A 20046-nucleotide genomic window follows, 5' to 3' on the forward strand; every position below is an offset into this window, starting at 1 on the left:
CAGGAGGAGGCCATTCGGCCCATCGTGCCTGTGCCGGCTCTTTGAAAGAGCTATCCAATTAGCCCCATTCCCCTGCTCTTTCCCCATAGCCCAGTAAGTTTTTTCCCTTCAAATATTCATCCAATTCCCTTTTGAAAGTTACTGTTGAATCTGCTTATACCACCCTTTCAGGCAGTGCATTACAACTCGCTACGTAAAAAAAAATGTTTCCTCATGTCGCCCCTGGCTCTTTTACCAATCAACTTAAATCTTTGACCTCTGGTTACTGACCCTTCTTCCACTAGAAACAGCTTCTCCTTATTTACTCTATCAAAACGGTTCATGATTTTGAACACCTCTATTAAATCTCCCCTTAACCTTCTCTGTTCTAAGGAAAACAGCTTCTCCAATCTCTCCACATAACTGAAGTCCTTCATCCCTGGAACCATTAAAGTAAATCTCTTCTGCAACCTCTCTAAGGCCTTGACATCCTTCCTAACATATGGTGCTCAAAATTGAACACAATACTCCAGATGACAGCTAACCAGTGTTTTATAATGGTTTAGCATAACTTCCTTGCTTTTGTACTCTATGCCTCTATTATTAAAGCCAAGGATCCCATATGCTTTTTTAACAGCCTTCTCAACCTGTCCTGTCAACTTCAAAGATTTGTGTATGTGCACTACCAGGTCTCTGTTCCTGCACCCCCTTTAAAATTGTACCATTTAGTTTATATTGCCTCTCTTCATTCTTCCCAGCAAACTGTACCACTTCACACTTCCCTGTGTTAAATTTTACCTGCCATGTGTCTGCCCATTTCACCAGTCTGTCTTTGTCCCCCTGAAGTCTGTTACTATCCTTCACATTTTTTACTACATTTGAGTTTCGTGTCATTTGCAAACTTTGAAATTATGCCCTGTATACCCAAATCCAGGTCATTAATATGTAGCAAAAAGAGCAGTGGTCCTAATACTGACCCCTGGGGAAACCACTGTATACTTCCCTCCAGTCTGAAAAACAACCGTTCAAAGCTACTCTCTGCTTTCTGTCCCATTGCAAATTTTGTATCCATGCTGCCACTGTTCCTTTAATCCCATGGGCTTCAATTTTGTTAACAAGTCTATTATGTGCTACTTTATCAAATGTCTTTTGAAACGCCATATACACAATATCAACCGCACTACCCTCATCAACCCTCTCCATTACTTCATCAAAGAACTCAATCAAGTCAGTTAAACACAATTTTCCTTTAACAAATCCATGCTGACATTCATTTATTAGCCCATACTTTTCAAGTGCCAATTAATTTTATCCCGGATTATTGTCTCTAAAAGTTTCCCCACCACCATGTTAAGCTGACTGGCCTATAATTGCTGGGTTTATCTCTCTTCCCCTTTTTTGAACAGGGGTGTGACATTAGCAATCCTCCAGTTCTCTGGCATCATGCCCATAGCTAAGGAGGATTGGAAATTGTGGCCAGAGCCTCTGCAATTTCCACCCTTACTTCCCTCAGATAGGATGCAATTTCCACCCTTATTTACCTCAGATAGGATGCATCCCATCTCGACCGGGTGACTTTTCTACTTTGAGTACAGCCAATCTTTTAATTACCTCCTCTTTATCTATTTTTATCCTATCCAATATCGCTACTACCTCCTCCTTTACTGTTATAAGGGCAGCATCTTCTTCTTTAGTGAAGACGTATGCGAAGTATTCATTTAGTACCTCAGCCATGCCCTCTGCCTCCACAAGAAGATCTTTTTTGTCCCTAATCGGTCCCACCCTTCCTTTAACTACCCTTTTACTATTTATATGATAAGGCTTTTAGCTTCTCTTTTAGCCACTAATCTATTCTCATACTCTGTCTCTGTCCCTCTTTTTCCCTTTTTTAGATCTCCTCTGTACTTTCTATATTCAGCCTGGTTCTCTATTGTATTATGAACCTTATATTTGACATCACCCTCCTTTTTCTATTTCATTTTCATCTCTATATCTTTAGTCATCCAGGGAGCTCTAGCTTTGGATGCCCTTCCCCCCCAGTAGGAATGTGTCTACTCTGTCTCCAAACCAACTCCTCCTTGAAGGCCTCATTTCATTCTGTTTCCCCTCCTTGTCCTTTGTGTGTGTGAGGAGGGGTTGGAATATATGGATCTTTGTTCCATGGAACATAACATCTTGGACTATCGCTGTTTGGTGCAGTTGCACTAGTTTACCTTCGTGAATAGCACTCAGGTTAACAAGAGGTGCTAGCTGGTTGTGTTATTGTTTTTGATGCATCAGATTCTACTGAATCCCTGAATTCTCTGCATTCAAATTAACAACGTCAGGTAGGTACAGGGTATCAAGTGAGGGCTGCAATTGTTATGTACCGCGCAGTCGAATAACCTGCCAATGCTTACCATCTGAGCTCACACATGAATAATAATGGGTGAGATAGTGGATACCTAACATTGTCCATGGAACTGTACTCAGCAAGGAGTCAGCACCTTTAGGACAGGGGGAAGGAAAGAAAATTGGAGAAGACTGATAAGAGAAAAGATGGTATACTCAATTCAAATTATTTACCTAAATGTTGTTTCAAAATATTATTCACCTCTTTCAATATTGCTCAAAAATTAATTTTTCTTCCGAACTCAGTCTCCAGTCATATTTTAAGAACTTTTTTCTGTAATTAAAAGAATCTCCATTTTAGGCAGGGAGGTGTTATGATGTGTGCGGCCTTTTTCCTTTCATTTGAACTTTGGTACATGTGATGCATCTTTTTATTAACGATCTTCCTCTAATTTACTGTACATATCATTGAAGATACCATCAACTGCCTGTCATTTAATCTATTTAATGAAGCCAGTAGTGTAATAGTTGATGGCTATTGTCACCGTAACGGCAATTGCCAACATAACAGTCCGAATATGTATTTTGTATTTGTGAACATGTTTTATTCAGAAGTTATTTGCTGAATCTAAATAGCCTTAGGTATCTACAGTAATTTAAAGAAAAATGTGGGCCTCCTTACTTTAAATTCCCTTCTCCCATTCCTAACCCATGGAGCTGTTTCTGTATGATTGATTTCAGTTACAAAATGCTTTGGGTACATTTTCATACTCCACAGGCAATATGAAGGCCAACTTTCATGATTCACAAAATATCATCCAAAGTTAACAGTGGAAATTGCAACTGCATCAGATATCCAGATGTTCCAATTTCAAAGATGAGATTAATATGGCTCTTAAAAACTTTAGCAGTCAACATAACTGCAATTCTTTCAAGCAGAATAAACAAACTGAACTAGATGATGGCAATTCCACACTGGTAGAGTCATCGCTGGTGTTGAAACTATCCAAAACATCAATGCCAAAATAGAAAGCCTAGGCCATTATGAGTGCTATCCACAGTCCAGTGTCCTCCAACGCCAGTAAATGTAACCTCATGAGGGCACAAGAAGAAATCTATACAGCGTCTGTTCCTAGGCTGCTAAGAACTTTAGTACATAAAACATACAAACAAAAGATGACTGAGGGAACAACACCACTTGCACGTCACACACCATCCGACTTGGAAATATATCGCCGTTCCTTCATCGTTGCTGGGTCAAAATCCTGTAACTCCCTACCCAACAGCACTGTGGGAGAACCTTCACCACACAGACTGCAGCGGTTCAAGAAGGCGGCTCATCACCACCTTCTCAAGGGCAATTAGGGATGGGCAATAAATGCTGGCCTTTCCAGCGACGCCCAAATCCCATGAACGAATATAAAAAAAATACCAGTACCTTTTCTCTTTTTTTTCTCTCCTGGATCAACTTTGATAGGAAAAATTCTCATTTAAGAGCAGCTTCTGTCCTTCTACAATACTGTTGCATGATATATTTTTATTTCATTTCTCTGGTGTGGCTACCTTCTCCAGGAGAATGAGTCAACACTTTGGTCAAATACAAAATACGGTCCCATAATTTTAATCCATGGATGTTTAAAGTCAGTTCCTTACTTACCTATCAATATGACAAACTTAATTAGATCATCCATGAATATGGCCTTTATGGTGACAAATCAAGTCAGAAAGTTGGTTTACACAGTGTGAATTGATAAAATTGAAGTAGACATTAGATGCAACAGAATACATTTCGTAGTTTGGAATGTTCTACAGTATAACAATTTCAATTAAAATCAATTTTAATTTTGGAAAATAGGTATTTACTTTAACAAGCATTAGAAACTCTAGTTAGAAATGCCCTGAAGGGTTACAAGTCTGGAGGAAGAGTCCAACTATGGAGTACGATGGTGCACTGTGGATTGGTAACTCTCTGATGTTGAGCATATTACTGGGGAAGGTTTTAAATGGAGACAAGCCTTTTGTTTTGTTGTAAGGGGGTGAGGGGGATCTAGTATATAATTGCAGTACAGGTCAACATACTGAAGGTCAATGTACAATTCTTGTGCAGTTCCTAGAGTCCACTTACAAAATGAGGTTGGCAGAGGCCTTAAAGCAAATTGTCTATCTGTATAAGGAAATGGTAGGTGATGGGGGGAGGCACTAGAGATGAGTAAAAGTGAAAAACAACAAAACAAAGTTAAAATAAGAATATAAACATACTGGGTTGTAGCAATTATCTAAATTAAAGTTTCATTCAAAATATTTACTAGAGCTCATTACAACAGGTTTAATTAAATTTGACAAATTACCCCATAATTGAGTTGTCTGGTCCCAGTGTTACCACTGAAGCCTCTGTAGCCTGAAGGGATAACAGCTTAGTCAGTGCTTCTGAAGTCTTACTCTACAACAAAAAGGATTGCAGAAACAATTAGGAAATGTGATGTTACCATTACCCCTTGCAATGTCTTCTCCCCTTGCCTTCTCTCCCCCTTTACTTTCCCCTTGTATTCTCTCCCCATTTCCTTCCCCACATTTCTTGCCCTTCTGTACCTACTTGATACAGGCCTACCCAAATCCGGCCGCAAACACACTAGACAGTCCACACTCCTCCTCTCCGTGCGCTCCGAGGGTTTTTGGCCCAGATTACCCCCTCTCTACACTGGAGATGGAACTCCTGTTCTTGTGAAAGTTCCCAACTCCAGTATACAGAGGCTACAATCCAGGCCAGTAATGCTGGTAGTGCACAAAGTACATGAGCAGAATCGCAGGGTGATGGCAGGGGTGGGGGGGCACGGAGGATGCTGCAGAAGAGGCCCAGTTGACTCGTTTGTCCCAGCAAACACTGACATGGTGATTGGGTCTCCAAAACGTTGACCGTCAGTATGAAACACTGGCAGTTGGCATATGTGCTAGTGGGTAAAGGCATCCCCTGTAATAGCCATAGAGGCCAGGGTATCTCAGGTTCTCCCACTATCTGTGATGCATTAACTGATCTAAGTTAAGCCAACAGTTGGGGTGCTATAACTGGACTCATGCTTCTGAATTTGGGAGAGGAAAGATCAGCCAAGGTTCCAACTCCCTATTAACCCATGCTGGAGAGTGCAGACACGTGAACAGGGAATGAGAACAGAGTTGGCTTGGCTGTGATGGCTTCCACAGTCCAATACCTTACTAATGCTTACTGTCTAGATTGGCCTGAAGACTAGCCATTTTGACATCCCAAAGAGCAACTACTAGCAACGGTGAAACTATATCCTCTGTAAGTGTTAGCTCCTTCAGGAAAGGAAAATAGAAAAATTGGGAACAGGTGATAGCAGTGAAGATTCAGTCTAAGTTTTACATATTCAGTAAAAATTATAGAACATTTTCACAGTTCTATAATGAAGCATCTGATGGAAAAATGATAAACTATGTAAGTGAATTATTACCTTCGCTACATGTTCCAGCCATCTCCCCAAAGCAATGAAGACAAACAGCATTGGTGGAGTATCGAAGAATGTTACTGGACTTTGTTCTGCCTTTTCAGCGATGGCCACAATCAGTATCACACAGGAGTACAAATATGCAATGGTAGTCGCCAGAACGATGAGTACATCCATATTGGCAGTTTTGTGCTTAAGAGATTTGTAGGCTTGAATGTAAAAGTACCAACCTCCGATAAACTTAAAAAATATATTAATTAGTCACTCTACTTCAATAAAATATGTGCAATACAGTACAGGCTATTCCTGTAAAGTGAATAATCCACTTTCTACAACATTTTATTCTCATATGTCAGAAGTCGTCACTTGTCAGGAATTCAATTCACACTGAAATATTAGAATTTTCTGCTGCACAATTTACTTTTTTATATATATAAAAAAATTCTCACACAAGCACTCAAGGATAAAGCTGCTATTGGGCCTTCCCTTGAAGTATTTCTTTTCAGCAAATAGATTTATTTCTAGAATGACATCTTTTTAAGGCACTATTTAATTTGAAGTTTTGATAAATTCTAAAAGGACCCAATATTAGTGTAATTAATTTTAATCACCAGAAAATGGGGAACCATTGCAAATCGGGAATGCTGACCTTCACACCAGATTTTCTGATCCATCGTCCCATCGAGTAAGGCTCAGTCTCACATGAGCAAAATGTTCCCTATAGGTTACTGTGATTACTAAGTTTACGAGACACGCTGATTTACAAACTTTGATTTGTTAATCACTGGGAATGTGCAAATCTTGATGCCCACTGATCCTATATAGGAATTGCAGGATTTATTTTATAATAACTACAGAAAATAAGCCATTTTCTTGTTCTTTCTCAGGTCCAGGAAAAATATTTCACTTTTGAAGACACCGTATTGATGTTAATTGTATCTGTGATTTATGTCAATTAGTGTTAATTGTATTCAGGTGGTGGTTATCAATTGGGGACTCTCTTGTATCCATTTATAGGAGGGTGTGTAATGTTGATCTCTGTGAATAAAGGCTTGGAAGCAACTGAAGACCAGGCTCCAGTATTCTATCCTTCACCACCAGGCCAGAAATAAACCTTTTCATTAGATTGATAACAAATAGCACCTCACCCCCTTTTGTAGCCTATTTTTAATTCCAGCTCCCTGTACTATAACTCCACTAGTAGAAATGTAGGAAAATAGCATAACTTGACTTGGGCTCTGCTTTTCTGTTGAGGTGTGGGATGTTTTCGGCCTCCTTTTCTCTTAAATGTATTTTGTTCTGATGCCATTGCTGAGATTGGGTACTCCAGGCTATCCAGTTATAACAATTGACACTTGTATAAACACTGTAATCTTCAAAGACCGTTTAAGGTGTATTTAATTTCTCCATTTTTTTTCTAAGTTGAACCATATCTGCCACTTGTTAGCCTATCTGTGCCCTCCTGCACAATTCTTGTCACAATTTACCATACTCCACAATTTCGTGTCATCAACAAATTTCAATAATGTTTCATCAATTCCTATGTCCAGATCATTTATGAATTAAGTAAAAAAGACAGTCTATACTAGACCTCAGTGGAACACCAATCATCACATCGTTCCAGTCTGAGAAATTTCCTTTTACTCCTACCTCTGCCCTCCTTCCATCTCTCTATCAATGTGGTCCCAATCACCTTAATTCCTGTGCCATTATCTTCATCATAGTCTCTTATGTAGTACTTTATCAAATGCAAGTTGCACTCCACAGATGAAATTTTCATGGTAAAGCATAAAATGCTTATTTTTTTTACATTCAATCCTGTTCTTAACCATAAATTTATCCAGATAGAAGTAGATATCCAGAGAACTGGAGGAAACAAATAAGATTCATATGATTCTAGACATTAAAATAAGAGCAGTCACTACGCAGAATAGGCCCCTGGCATAAGTACTTAATGGTGTGCTGATTAACACCTTTAAAAAAATAGACCTGGGTAATATCTGGTCAAGAACAGAATGTTTCAACATAAGGAACAGAGGATTATATAACAAGTATGGTTCCTGTGCAGCTGGGATCACAGAAAAGTCATCTGTAGAATGCAGTTGGTCACAGTTGAATAATGTAAACTGTAATATTAAATTGATATCTTAGAACTTAGGAGGTCAATAGAAATTTTGCAAAGATTTATCTTCTTTGTGTATCATTACACAACTTCGTAAAGAGATTACATTAAGTGAGATGGATGACAGTGGACATGGGCTGTTGTTTTCATTTGCTGCATTACTTCCTGGTGTGATAAGATGTTAGTTTATCCTTACAATGTCGCACGGTGAGTACCCAATCTCAGCAATGGCATCAGAACAAAATACATTTAAGAGAAAAGGAGGCCGAAAACATCCCACACCTCAACAGAAAAGCAGAGCCCAAGTCAAGTTATGCTATTTTCCTACATTTCTACTAGTGGAGTTATAGTACAGGGAGCTGGAATTAAAAATAGGCTACAAAAGGGGGTGAGGTGCTATTTGTTATCAATCTAATGAAAAGGTTTATTTTAAATAACCCAGCCTGCACTACAATATGTCAATTTGAATTCAATTTAACTATACTGTACACCAGAACTACAGCAAGATCACTAGATGTTATTTTTGCATTTTATTTTTGCATTTTCAATGTTTTTTGTTTCACACTCACCTGAACAGGAGTACACAGAACAAAGAAAGCCAGATTAAGAATTGATAAACCTGGAATAATGTTTTGTTCAAGAGGCATGGAGCCATGGTGGTTGTTATGCATCACTATCATGTATATCATCAGACCCATGACAGGGATGCCAAAAACAAGGCTGAACAAGAAGGACTTCTTCCACCTAAAACGGAGAAAAAAAATGTAAACATAATTATCATTCATAGTAAGCCAATGTTTTCTATTTCTCTTAAGAAAATCATTGATAGGCTTACTGTTTTATTTCCTCCTTATGGTCCAGATTATGTACTGCTGTATCTCTTTTGACTAAAGAAGCACCAAATCCAAGTCCCTGTTACAGAAATGAAATTCAGTAAATAATATACAGTGAAGTGCAGTCAGTGGCACAGAACTGAGAAGGTTTACCTATCATTACACACCTTCCTTAAGAGATTAAATTAAGTAAGATCTGTGACAGTGATAACTGTACACGATCTGTTGTTTTCATTTGTTGTACTACACCCTGGTGTGATAAGATGTTAGTTTACCCTTGCAATTCCTCACAAGGAATAAGAATATTCAATTATAAAAGAAACTACTCGTAGTTTTAGGATGCCATGGATAAACAAAGAGATGAGAAACCAAATAATATTGAAGAGGGAATATAAACATTGTACGAATAATAATAATGAAAAAACTGATGAAGAATATGAGAAAATAGGAAAAGAGGTTAAGAGTGGGATAAGGAAAGCTAAGAGGGATATGAGGAAAATAATTGAAACAACATCAAAAGGAACAGAAAAGTATCATACAAATACATCAATAAAAAAGAACTGTGAAAAGTGAGATGGGATGCATGAGAGGAGAGGATTGTCAACTAGTAGATGATGATCAAAAAATGGTAGAGGTATTTAATAATTACTTAAGCATATGTGTTTACTAAAGAGAAGAATATCAGAGATGAGGTGAATCCTGAAGTGGCTGAGAGTGAGATGACCGATATTATCATGGATAAAAGGAAAATTTTAAATAAGTTAACCACACAAAAGGAAGCCAAATAACCAGGGTAGGGGTGGGGGAGAGACAGAAAGAGAAAAAAAGGAAGCAAGAAAGAAAGGAAGAAAGAAAGAATCTGCATATGGAGGAGGTCTGAAATGGAAACAGAAAAATGCTGAAACATGCAGTAAAGTCCGCCAATCCCAAAAAGAGAACAAGTTATTACACTGGATGCAGATTCCCCTAACAGAACCATGGTCTAAGGGTATGCACTCTACAGGTCAACCAGTTTCCCCTCTCCCTGAATACCAATAGACCCACCTCATATCACCAGCACACCTGCTGTAAAGGCAATGGAAGACTGCAGAGTGTCCAGATCAGATACTTCCTGGAGCTTGTGCTAAGTCTCAATGGAATAGAGGTCCAAGCCAAAGATGGAATAGTCAGAGTGGGAATGGGAGGGGGAGTTAAAGCACTAAGACACAGAGAGATCAGAGATACACTTGTGGACAGAACAGATGCATTTAGCAATATGATCACCTAATATGCCTTTCATCCTCCAGTGTAGAGATCACACCATGAGCAGTGAATACAATGTACTAGATTGGAGGAAGTACACGTAAATTGCTGCCTCACAAGGAAGGAATGTTTGGCACTTGCACAATGATGTGGGAGAAAGTGAATGAACAGGTGCTGCATCTGCTGTGGTTGTACAGAAAGGTGCCAAAGGAAGGGCAGCAGAAAGTGGAGCTGGTAGAAGAGTGAAGAAGGATATCCTGGAGGGCGTGGTGCCTCCAGAAAGTGAAGAGGGGACAATGTACTTGTTATTGGGATCACGTTGTAGGTGGTAGAAAAGGCAAAAGTTTATATAGTAAATGCAGAGCTTAAGGGGGGATGGCGGGGGCAAGTGGGACCTTGTCATCATTATGAAAAGAAGGGGAGGGGTGAGATCAGAGGCTGTTCTAACTATGGGCTCATTGCAGCTCAGTTCATTCCCAGATCACTGTACAAGTCAAACAAAATAAAACAATGGGCCGGAAATTGCTCGTAAAATAACGGTGAGTCAAACAGCACTTATTGTTATTAATGGGCAAATCGAAGAGCAAGTTCCGGCGAGCACACATGCGCAGTCAAATGCGGAAATCCGGAATTTGCTCTTCCTGATTCCCCGCTGATCTGACAGTTTCATGTTAAAGAGATATCACAGGCAGGAATCAATGGACCAGCACGATCTGGCTCTCCTGCCCAGCTGGAAACTAACCAATCTCGCCAGAAAAAAGGGACACTGAGTTATATCAGGTCTAAACTAACTTTTAATGGCACGGTAAGTATGAATGACCGCCAAACAAATTCTCTGGCACTGAAAATTAACTTTAAAGATGTGGAGTCTCATTACTCCCGATTTTAATAGATTTTGGACATTTAAAAAAAAAAAAAATTTTTTACATTTTCTTTCTGTCTCTTTTATCTCAGTCCTTTAATCTTACCCTCTCTTTCACTTTATCTACATTTACTAATCTTATCTGACACTTCCTGGTTCTTACTCTGTTTGTGAATGAGCTTCACTTCCTGGTTCTCACAGTGTGGCTTGCTTCAAGCTGATGGGTGGAGGGGACATAGAGATCCTTTCCTCCTCTCAGCCCTCAGAGAAGCCCGGGAAAGACCGTTGCACTTCTTGCAGCCCTCAATTAGAGCAAGTTGGCACCCAGAAGCCCACGAAAAGTTTGTGGGCGAGTTAATTACATCCAAGTGACGGGCGATGGGCATTCCGGCCCAATACAATGAGCTGCACAGATTCAAAATGGAAATCAGTAGTATTGACTCGAGTCGTTATGGGTAATCACATGATTACTTTCAGCCATTCAGAGTGGGACATATTACAGGATTGGACATACCTCAATCATTCTGATGACGTCACGTGGGCCCAGTAATTCTGGATCCAGTTTAATGTGTGCTTTGCTGGTGGCGAGGGCTACTGATACATACAAAATACCATCAACTCTTGTCAACTTTGATTCAATATTGTGAACGCAAGAGGCACAAGTCATTCCTGTAATCTAAAGAAACCAAGTTATGTTGCAAGTAAAAGGAACATCCTTGAATGAGAAAGACAATACTAACATTATTAATTAAATGTTCAGGACTAAATAAACTGGAAAAGCAAAGGAACCAAATCATTAAGATAATTTGCTTAACAGCTGGAAATCATGCTGAAGATTGAATTTTCATCACAATCGCCAACTATCTGGCAAGTTTACAAAAAAATCTATACAAGAAAAAACACCAGAAAAGTGAGCTCACTCAGACAGCACGTGCGATGGTTTGTTTTCACAACAGTTTTATTCAGAGACAATCCCACTTATATTAATGTTTGAAGGTGGAGTTTCATTCCTGAAGACAGAGTTTGAGCTCTCTCACAGTTCCCTCAAAAGGAATATACTGCCACGTCCCGGCATTCCAGTCAATCCATTAAAATTACTTCCAAAAAATTGTGAAATTTAAATGGCTTATTTTTAAAACATTTTCTTTTATAATGTGGTCAACAGTCTTATCTGTTAAACATCATAAATGTTTCAGGAACAAAGTGATTGACTCCCTTCAATACTACAAGATAATAAAATCCTGTACCTATTCACTAAGTTCAGAACCGTCCGATTTTCATTTCCATTAATTTCAATGATGTTCGGGTGGTTTCTATAATGAGGGCTGATCCCCAAGGCTCGTTTTACGCCCAGGAGGCAAGTTGAAAATTTACTCTTGAATTTCACCACGTAACAGCTTTAAGTGACTATTGCTCATAATAGTTTAAAATAATCACTGAACTCAGTAACATTTGTGATATTACATAACATGAAACATACTTACAATAAGTTCCAACTTTCCAGCTGAGCAAACATTGTCTTCTATAACTGTAGCTCCAAAACCCAAATCTTTGATTAAACCTGCAATGTCAGTGGGCTGGATGATGTCTGAATTATATTTGACCTCTGCTTTTCCTGCCATTAGGGCTACCAGAACTGAATGTATACCTAAAGGATACAAGTTACATTTGAAATATTGTTTCATATTTCATAGAAAAACAGATGGAAAATAAAAACAAAAATCTGGTAAGCTGTTTATAAAAGTGCTGCATGACAATAGAAAAAGTTTATATTGTGTGTGATATAAGGTCATCTCATTGTTAGGACTTAGATTCCAATCCAGCTCAAGATCACTGGGCTAAAAGTTTCCTCTCTAATAGCTGGTTCTAAGTGAATTGGGTAGATCTTGATTTTGTGCGACAGTGTAAAACGGGTGATAGCGAATCGGCAGCCCGTTTTACATCTCTCCCAATTTTTATTGGTGGGTGGTTGGATGTAGATCTACTGCAAGAAATGGCCTGTAACATAAATTAACACTAAATTGACAAATCGCACTGAAGGAGGTTACAAGAATAACTGGTGTAGGAAATGGAAAAATTCACAAGTGTAGTAGTGGGTGTCCTTCTAAGTTTGGTATCATGGTATGATGTCACAGCAATATAGGGGAGTTTTACTTTGAACCTGCCCATTCTACTAGGCAGGTTCAAAGTACTGGCCTTGGAATGCTTGACACTGGCACTGGGTGAAACATAAAAAAATGTTCCATTCCTTAGCTCTGACACTTGATGGAAACACTGCAGTTTCCCACCACTTGCACTGTTCTAACACTGGACACTGGCACCACCTGTCAGGCCTCGCTATCCAGCACTGAGATGTTGTCAGAGAGAACCTCAGGCCAAATGGTGAAGAGGGGCCAGTGCAAGCACTTTCAGAGCAAGAGCACTTCTGTTTACAGGCCTCACCAAGAGAAAAAATATTTCTGCAGGCAGCGCGCTCTTTCTCCCACAGTGCCCCACCAGAGATGTATATACCTCAATGCAAGGAGTATAGTGAATAAGGCAGGTGAGCTGAGGGCACAGATAGACACGTGGCAGTACGCCATCTTAGCTATTAAAGAAACATGGCTTAAAGAGGGGCAGGAATGGCAGCTCAACATTCCTGGTTACAGGGTTTTCAGACGAGATAGAGAAGGGGATAAAAAAGGAGGGGCCGGGTGGCAATTTTGGTTAACGAAACAATTACAGCTGTGAGGAGGGATGATATGTTAGAAAGATCATCAAATGGAGCCATATGGGTTGAACTAAGGAACAAAAAAAGGGGCAGTCACACTACTGGGAGTGTACTATAGACCCCAGTCAGAGGGCGATAGAAGAGCAAATATGTAGGCAAGTTTCTGAGAAGTGCAAAAACTGTAGGGCAGTAATAGTAGGGGATTTCAACTACCCTAATACTAACTGGGACACAAACAGTGTGAAGGGTATAGAGGGCACAAAATTCTTAAATTGCATTCAGGAGAACTTTTTTAGCTAGTATGTAGCAAGCCCAACAAGATAGGGGGCAGTTCTGGATTTAGTTTAAGGAAATGAGGCTGGGCAGGTGGAAGGAATATCAGTGGGAGAGCATTTTGGTGGTAGTGATCATAATTCAGTTATGGAAAAGGACAAAAATATAGAATGGGAGTTAAAGTTCTCAAATGGGGAAAGGCCAATTTTACTAAGCTAAGAAGTGATTTAGCAAAAGTGGACTGGAAACAGCTACTTGAAGGTAAATCAATGTCAGAGCAGTGGGAGGCATTCAAGGGGAAGATTCAAGGGATGCAGAGTAAACATGTTCCCACAAAGAAAAAGGGTGGGGCTACCAAATCTAGAGCCCCCTAGATGTCAAGGAGCATACAAGGTAAGATAAGGCAGAAAAGGAAAGCTTATGACAGACACCGAGAACTCAATACTACAGAAAGCCTAGAGGAGTATAAAAAGTGCAGGGGTGAAATTAAAAAGGAAATTAGGAAAGCAAAGAGAGGGCATGAAAAAATATTGGCACATAAAATCAAGGAAAACCCAAAGATGTTTTATAAATACATTAAGAGCAAGAGGATAACTAAGGAAAGAGTAGGGCCTATTAGAGACCAAAAAGGTAACCTGTGTGTGTAGGCGGAGGATGTTGGTATGGTTCTTAATGAATACTTTGCGTCTGTCTTCACAAAAGAGAGGGATGATGTAGAGATTGCATTATGAAGGAGGAATGTGAAATATTGGATGGGATCAACTTAGTGAGAGAGGAAGTATTAAGGGGATTAGCATCTTTGAAAGTAGATAAATCACCAGGGCCAGATGAAATGTATCCCAGGCTGTTAAAAGAAGCAAGGGAGGAAATAGCGGAGGCTCTGACCATCATTTTCCAATCCTCACTGGATACAGGCATGGTGTTGGAGGATTGGAGGACTGCTAACGTTGTACTATTGTTTAAAAAGGGAGTGAGGGATAGACCGAATAATTACAGGCCAGTCAGTCTAAGCTCGGTGGTGGGCAAATTATTGGAATCAATTCTGAGGGACAGGATAAACCGTCATTTAGAAAGGCACAGAATAATTAAGGACAGTCAGCATGGATTTGTTAAGGGAAGGTCGTGTTTGACTAACTTGATTGAATTTTTTGAGGAGGTAACAAGGAGGGTCAATGAGGGTAGTGCATTTAAAGTAGTCTATATAGATTTTAGCAAGGCTTTTCACAAGGTCCCACATGGCAGACTGGTCAAAAAAGTACAAGCCCATGGGATCCAAGGGAGAGTGGCAAGTTGGATCCAAAATTGACTCAGTGGCAGGAAGCAAAAGATGTTTTTGTGACTGAGAGGCTGTTTCCAGTGGGGTTCTGTAGGGCTCAGTACTGGGTCCCTTGCTTTTTGTGATATATATTAATGATTTGGACTTAAATGTAGTGGGAAGATTAAGAAGTTTGCAGATGATACAAAAATTGGCCGTGTGGTTGATAGTGAGGAGGAAAGCTGTAGACTGCAGGAAGATATCAATGGAGTGATTAGGTGGGCAGAACGGTGGCAAATGGAATTCAATCTGGAGAAATGTGAGGTAATGCATTTGGGGAGGGCAAACAAGGCAAGGGAGTACACAATAAATGGGAGGATACTGAAAGGTGTAGAGGAAGTGAGGGACCTTGGAGTGCATGTCCACAGATCCCTGAAGGTAGCAGGACAGGTAGATAGGGTGGTTAAGAAGGCATATGGAATACTTTCCTTTATTAGCTGAGGCATAGAATATAAGAGCAGGGAGGATATGCTGGAACTGCATAAAACACTAGTTAGGCCACAGCTTGAGTACTGTGTACAGTTCTGGTCACCACATTACAGAAAGGATGTAATTGCACTAGAGAGTACAGAGGAGATTTGTGAGGATGTTGCCAGCACTGGAGAATTTTAGCTATGAGGAAAGATTGGATAGGCTGGGGTTATTCTCTTTGGAACAGAGGAGGCTGAGCAGTGATTTAATTGAGGTGTACAAAATTATGAGGGGCCTAGATAGAGTGGATAGGAAGAACTTATTTCCCTTAGCAGAGAGGTCAATAACCAGAGGGCATAGATTTAAAGTGATTGTTAGAAGGATTAGAGGGGAGCTGAGGTAAATTTTTTTGACCCAGACAGTAGGAGGGGTCTGGAACTCACTGCCTGAAAGGGTGTTAGAGGCAGAAACCATCAACTCATTGAAAAAGTACCTGGATGTGCACCTGAAGTGCCGTGACCTACAAGGCTACGGACCAAGTGCTGGAAAGTGGCATTAGGCTGGGTGGCTCATTTTCAGCCAGCGTGGACACGATGGGCCGAATGGCCTCCTTCTGTGCCGTAAATTTTCTATGATTCTATGTGCCCCAATTAAGGAGAAGGCACGGAAAGCTTAGGCCCAAATGTCACTAAATTTGAAGGAGAAGCTGGGGAGAGGAAATAACATAGGCATTTAAGAAAATCTGAAGTACATAATATGGGGGATCATCCTCCGTGATCACATTCAAAATCCAGCAGAATTGCAATGGAGAATGTCGGTAAATGCTTGTGGTGAGGCCTACTGCCACCTCATCACCCCAACCAGGAATCACCAATTCTTCCTCGCCGACCACCAGCAAATGTCAGTTTGCAGGGGGGGGAAGCAGGACCCAGACCTGATGGATTTTTCTTCTTTCTGCTTCAATTATCACTTCTTCCGGGGCTGCCATGTGGAGGATGGTGGTGGGACCCAGGAAGCGGACTTCCTTTCCTTCCAGTTGGTTCCAGAGACATATCTGATGACCATCTCGGTCTCCATCTTTCACGTACTCAGAATGTCCCAAAGCACTTCACAGCCAACAAATTGCTTTTTTTGGAAGTGTAGTCATTGTTCTTTTGCAGGTAAATGCAGCAGCCAATTTGCACACGATCCCAGCAAACATCAATCGGATAAAGGACCAGATAATCTTTTTTGGTGGAGGGATAAACATTGATCAGGACACTGGGTGAACTCCCTTGCTATTCTTTGGATAGTGTCATAGGATATTATATGTCCACCTGAACTTGCAGACAGGGCCTCAATTTAACGTCTCATCTAAAAGACGGCATACCGGACAATGCTGCACTCCCTCAGTACTGCACTTAAGTATCAGCCTAGATTATGCACTCACGTCCTGGAGTGGAGCTTGACCCAGTATCTTCTGACTCAGAAGTGAGAGTGCTACCAACTGTGCCAAATACACCCTATGGCAAGTACAAAGTACAATGCAAAAGGTGTAACATAAATTCTGAGATTTAAAAAACAATCTAGCATATTATTTTATCTTCTGCTGCAAAAAAACAACAAAAATTTGCCGAACTATTTTAGGCTGACTGGTATGCATCACTAAAGAATATTTGTGCAGCATTAAAATGTTACTTACCTTCTTCTCTTTGAAGATTCCTTTCAATATTGGCAACACAAGAGGTACAAGTCATACCAGTAACCTGGAGGAAACACTTTTCTGTTGTTGAGCGTACTTCATTGTTTTGGACATCTGAGTTGGACTTGGGTGGTAGAAACTCAAGGATATAATCACTGGAAGGGAATATTGAGTTGTTCTTCATTTTATTCTTCCTTTCAGCAGACAGTTCTTTTTTGGTCGGTGTGGAATGACTTGAGGGATCAGTGGAAATGACTGAAGAGGAGTCATTCATGCTACCAACATCTACATTCCAGGGGAAAATAAATTACATCAATTTTCTTTCCCTAGAAAGCCTTTTATGACACGAAACAATTTATAAGACTTTTCAGGAACAAGATTAACTTTGGGGGAATTTTATTTCTGCCTTCTGGCGGGAACGGAGCGATTCCATTTTCCGCTCCTTTCTTGCCGATTTCCGATTTTAACACCACTAGTTTTGGTGGTGGATCAGGCGCCCATCAGACTCACACGTGAGCCATGTCCATAAATGCCAATAAGACCCTAGTGGTATTTTAACTGGGGGACGCCAACAAGGCTTTCCCAACAGGCTGAGGCAGATCAGCCGCCAGTGGGAAGAACAAAGAGGTCCTCCAGGTAAGTGAAAAACTTTCTTCTGTGGGGCCAAGAGAAACAGCAATGCTCCTCTGGGCCCCACATAGAAAATCATGACCTCCCCTGCCCTGAACTTCCCCCTTTCCCTCCCGTGAGATCCTCCCAAAACCCCCTTCCCACCACTTACCTGGCCGCCTGTTCCTCGTCTGCCAGCAGCCGCTCTGTGCCCTCCTCCTGCTCTGAGCGGGAAGTCGATTCGCAGCATTTAAATCAGGCCTGGAAGTTATAAATACCCCGGGCCTGGGAGTTATAAATACCCCCGGGCCTGGAACTTAAGCCAGTGAGTTTGTTTCGCGTTCGCCTCACCCCCACCCGAAATCGACTCCGTTTTAAAATCGACCGCCTTAATTTCACCACGTATCCCTCAATCCCTCCTCTTTCCAGAAATCCATCTAATCATTTTTGTTCTTTTTATATAGAATCATAGAAGTTTACAACATGGAAACAGGCCCTTCGGCCCAACATGTCCATGTCGCCCAGTTTATACCACTAAGCTAGTCCCAATTGCCTGCACTTGGCTATGTTTCACTAAAACATTACCCAATGAGATTATTGTTCAAAATGTGGAGGAGGAAAACACAAGGTGTAGTTAGTTAGCCTACCAGACAGAGAGGCTATAAATCCCATCTCATCTATGGCAGCTCTTAATTCCTCTGAGTTTGTAAGTGCTGGATCGAAGTGGATCGTTCCCTTCTCTTTGGCCAGTGATACTTTGATCAATTTGACACCTTTCCTTTGGGAGATCATGCTCTGTATAGACTGTACACAGGAATTACATGTCATTCCTCCGATATTAATGACTGCTGTGCTGGTTATGGTTTGTGAGTGCTCTTCAGTATTACAGTTTGGCTGATGTAGTAACGGTGTAACTGGAATTGATAATGAAGTCTCATTTCTCATTTCCATCCCATTTGGAAGACAGACTTTAAAATTCCCTGGTGGTAGAGCCTCAATCATTAATTTTAATGAAGCCGGATTAGTCAAGCTAGGATCATACTTCACAATCGCTTTCTTGTTCTCCAAAGATACTGCGATGCTCTGCACACCTGGGACCTCTCTGATATTTCCTTCAATATTAGCAACGCAAGAGGTGCAATGCATTCCCTCTACGCAGAAAACCACCGTCAAGAGGTTGCTGGCAACACTTGGCATTTTGTTGTTGGACATCAAGGTTTTATTTCTTTTTCTACGCTGTGAATCAATAGATTTGGTCCCACCCAGTTTCAGTGAAGCTGGTCTACTCTTGACAGTAGCCTGAAAACCCGCGTCATTAATTTGGTTTCGCAGCTCTTGTAGTTCAATAACACGAGGTTGGTATACAATAATTGCTTCCTGGTTGTTAAGGGAGACCTTAATTCGCTGTACACCTTGCAATTTGCCAATTTTGCCTTCAATTGTGCTAACGCATGATTGGCACGTCATGCCTTCCACCTTCATCTTCACCATAGCTTCAATAGGTAAAGTAACTTTCTTCTCAAGTGAAGGTGCATTTTGATTAGTGAGAGATGCTTCAAAACCCATGTCATCAATCGCCTCACAGATCTGCTGAATGCTGATTATTGTAGGTATATACTTTACCATAGCATTACTATGTTCATAAGACACCTTAATGCAAATAACACCTTTCCCTTTAGAAATCTGGCCCTCTATTGACTGCACACATGATTGGCAAGTCATGCCCATAATATTGATATATCCAGTGCTGGTATTAACTGCTGGAGGGAATAATTCACTCAGGCTGGCTTCAAATCCAACGTTATCAATTGCATACCGCAAGGACTCGAGGTTTTGTTCTGCAGGTCTGTAGACAAGAGTAGCATTGTGTTTCTCTAAAGGCACCTGAAAAAAAAATGATTGCAGGTTATTTTAAAGAATCTTTAAAAATTATTCACATAAGCCCCGATTTTAACTCAGAGGAGGAATCAAGGGTGCAGGGGCCAAAGCGAGATTTTAACTCCAGAGCCTCATTAACAATTCCCGACACTGACTCCTGCCTGAAACCAGTGGGAATGACGTCGCCGCCTGTGAGTGGGAGTCAAAATTTGTGGGAGGTCAGGCCGCCGTCAGAAATGGTTCCCGGCCAAGGTAAGTAAAAGAGGGAGCCGGGGTGGGGTGGAGGGAGAGGGAAAGAAGCATTTCTGTTTCTCCTGGCCCATAACGAACCTCCAAGAA

General features: G+C 40.7%; 1 protein-coding gene across 1 annotated transcript in view; it reads right to left on the reverse strand.

Moving 5' to 3' along the window:
* The window catches only part of LOC137322800 (copper-transporting ATPase 2-like), a 55973-nt gene extending 36374 nt beyond the window's left edge, over positions 1-19599 (reverse strand). The window contains exons 1-8 of the mRNA XM_067985871.1: positions 18477-19599; positions 17221-17505; positions 12315-12478; positions 11345-11506; positions 8729-8805; positions 8463-8637; positions 5778-6011; positions 4659-4750 (exon numbers count right to left, since the gene is read on the reverse strand). Of these exons, the coding sequence (XP_067841972.1) occupies positions 4659-4750; positions 5778-6011; positions 8463-8637; positions 8729-8805; positions 11345-11506; positions 12315-12478; positions 17221-17505; positions 18477-19557 (2270 nt within the window). The 5' untranslated portion in view covers positions 19558-19599. The remainder of the gene's footprint in view (positions 1-4658; positions 4751-5777; positions 6012-8462; positions 8638-8728; positions 8806-11344; positions 11507-12314; positions 12479-17220; positions 17506-18476) is intronic.
* Positions 19600-20046: the final 447 nt, after the last annotated feature.

The sequence above is a fragment of the Heptranchias perlo genome, chromosome 6 (genome assembly GCF_035084215.1).
Source record: "Heptranchias perlo isolate sHepPer1 chromosome 6, sHepPer1.hap1, whole genome shotgun sequence".
In the NCBI taxonomy this organism is placed as follows: Eukaryota; Metazoa; Chordata; class Chondrichthyes; order Hexanchiformes; family Hexanchidae; genus Heptranchias; species Heptranchias perlo.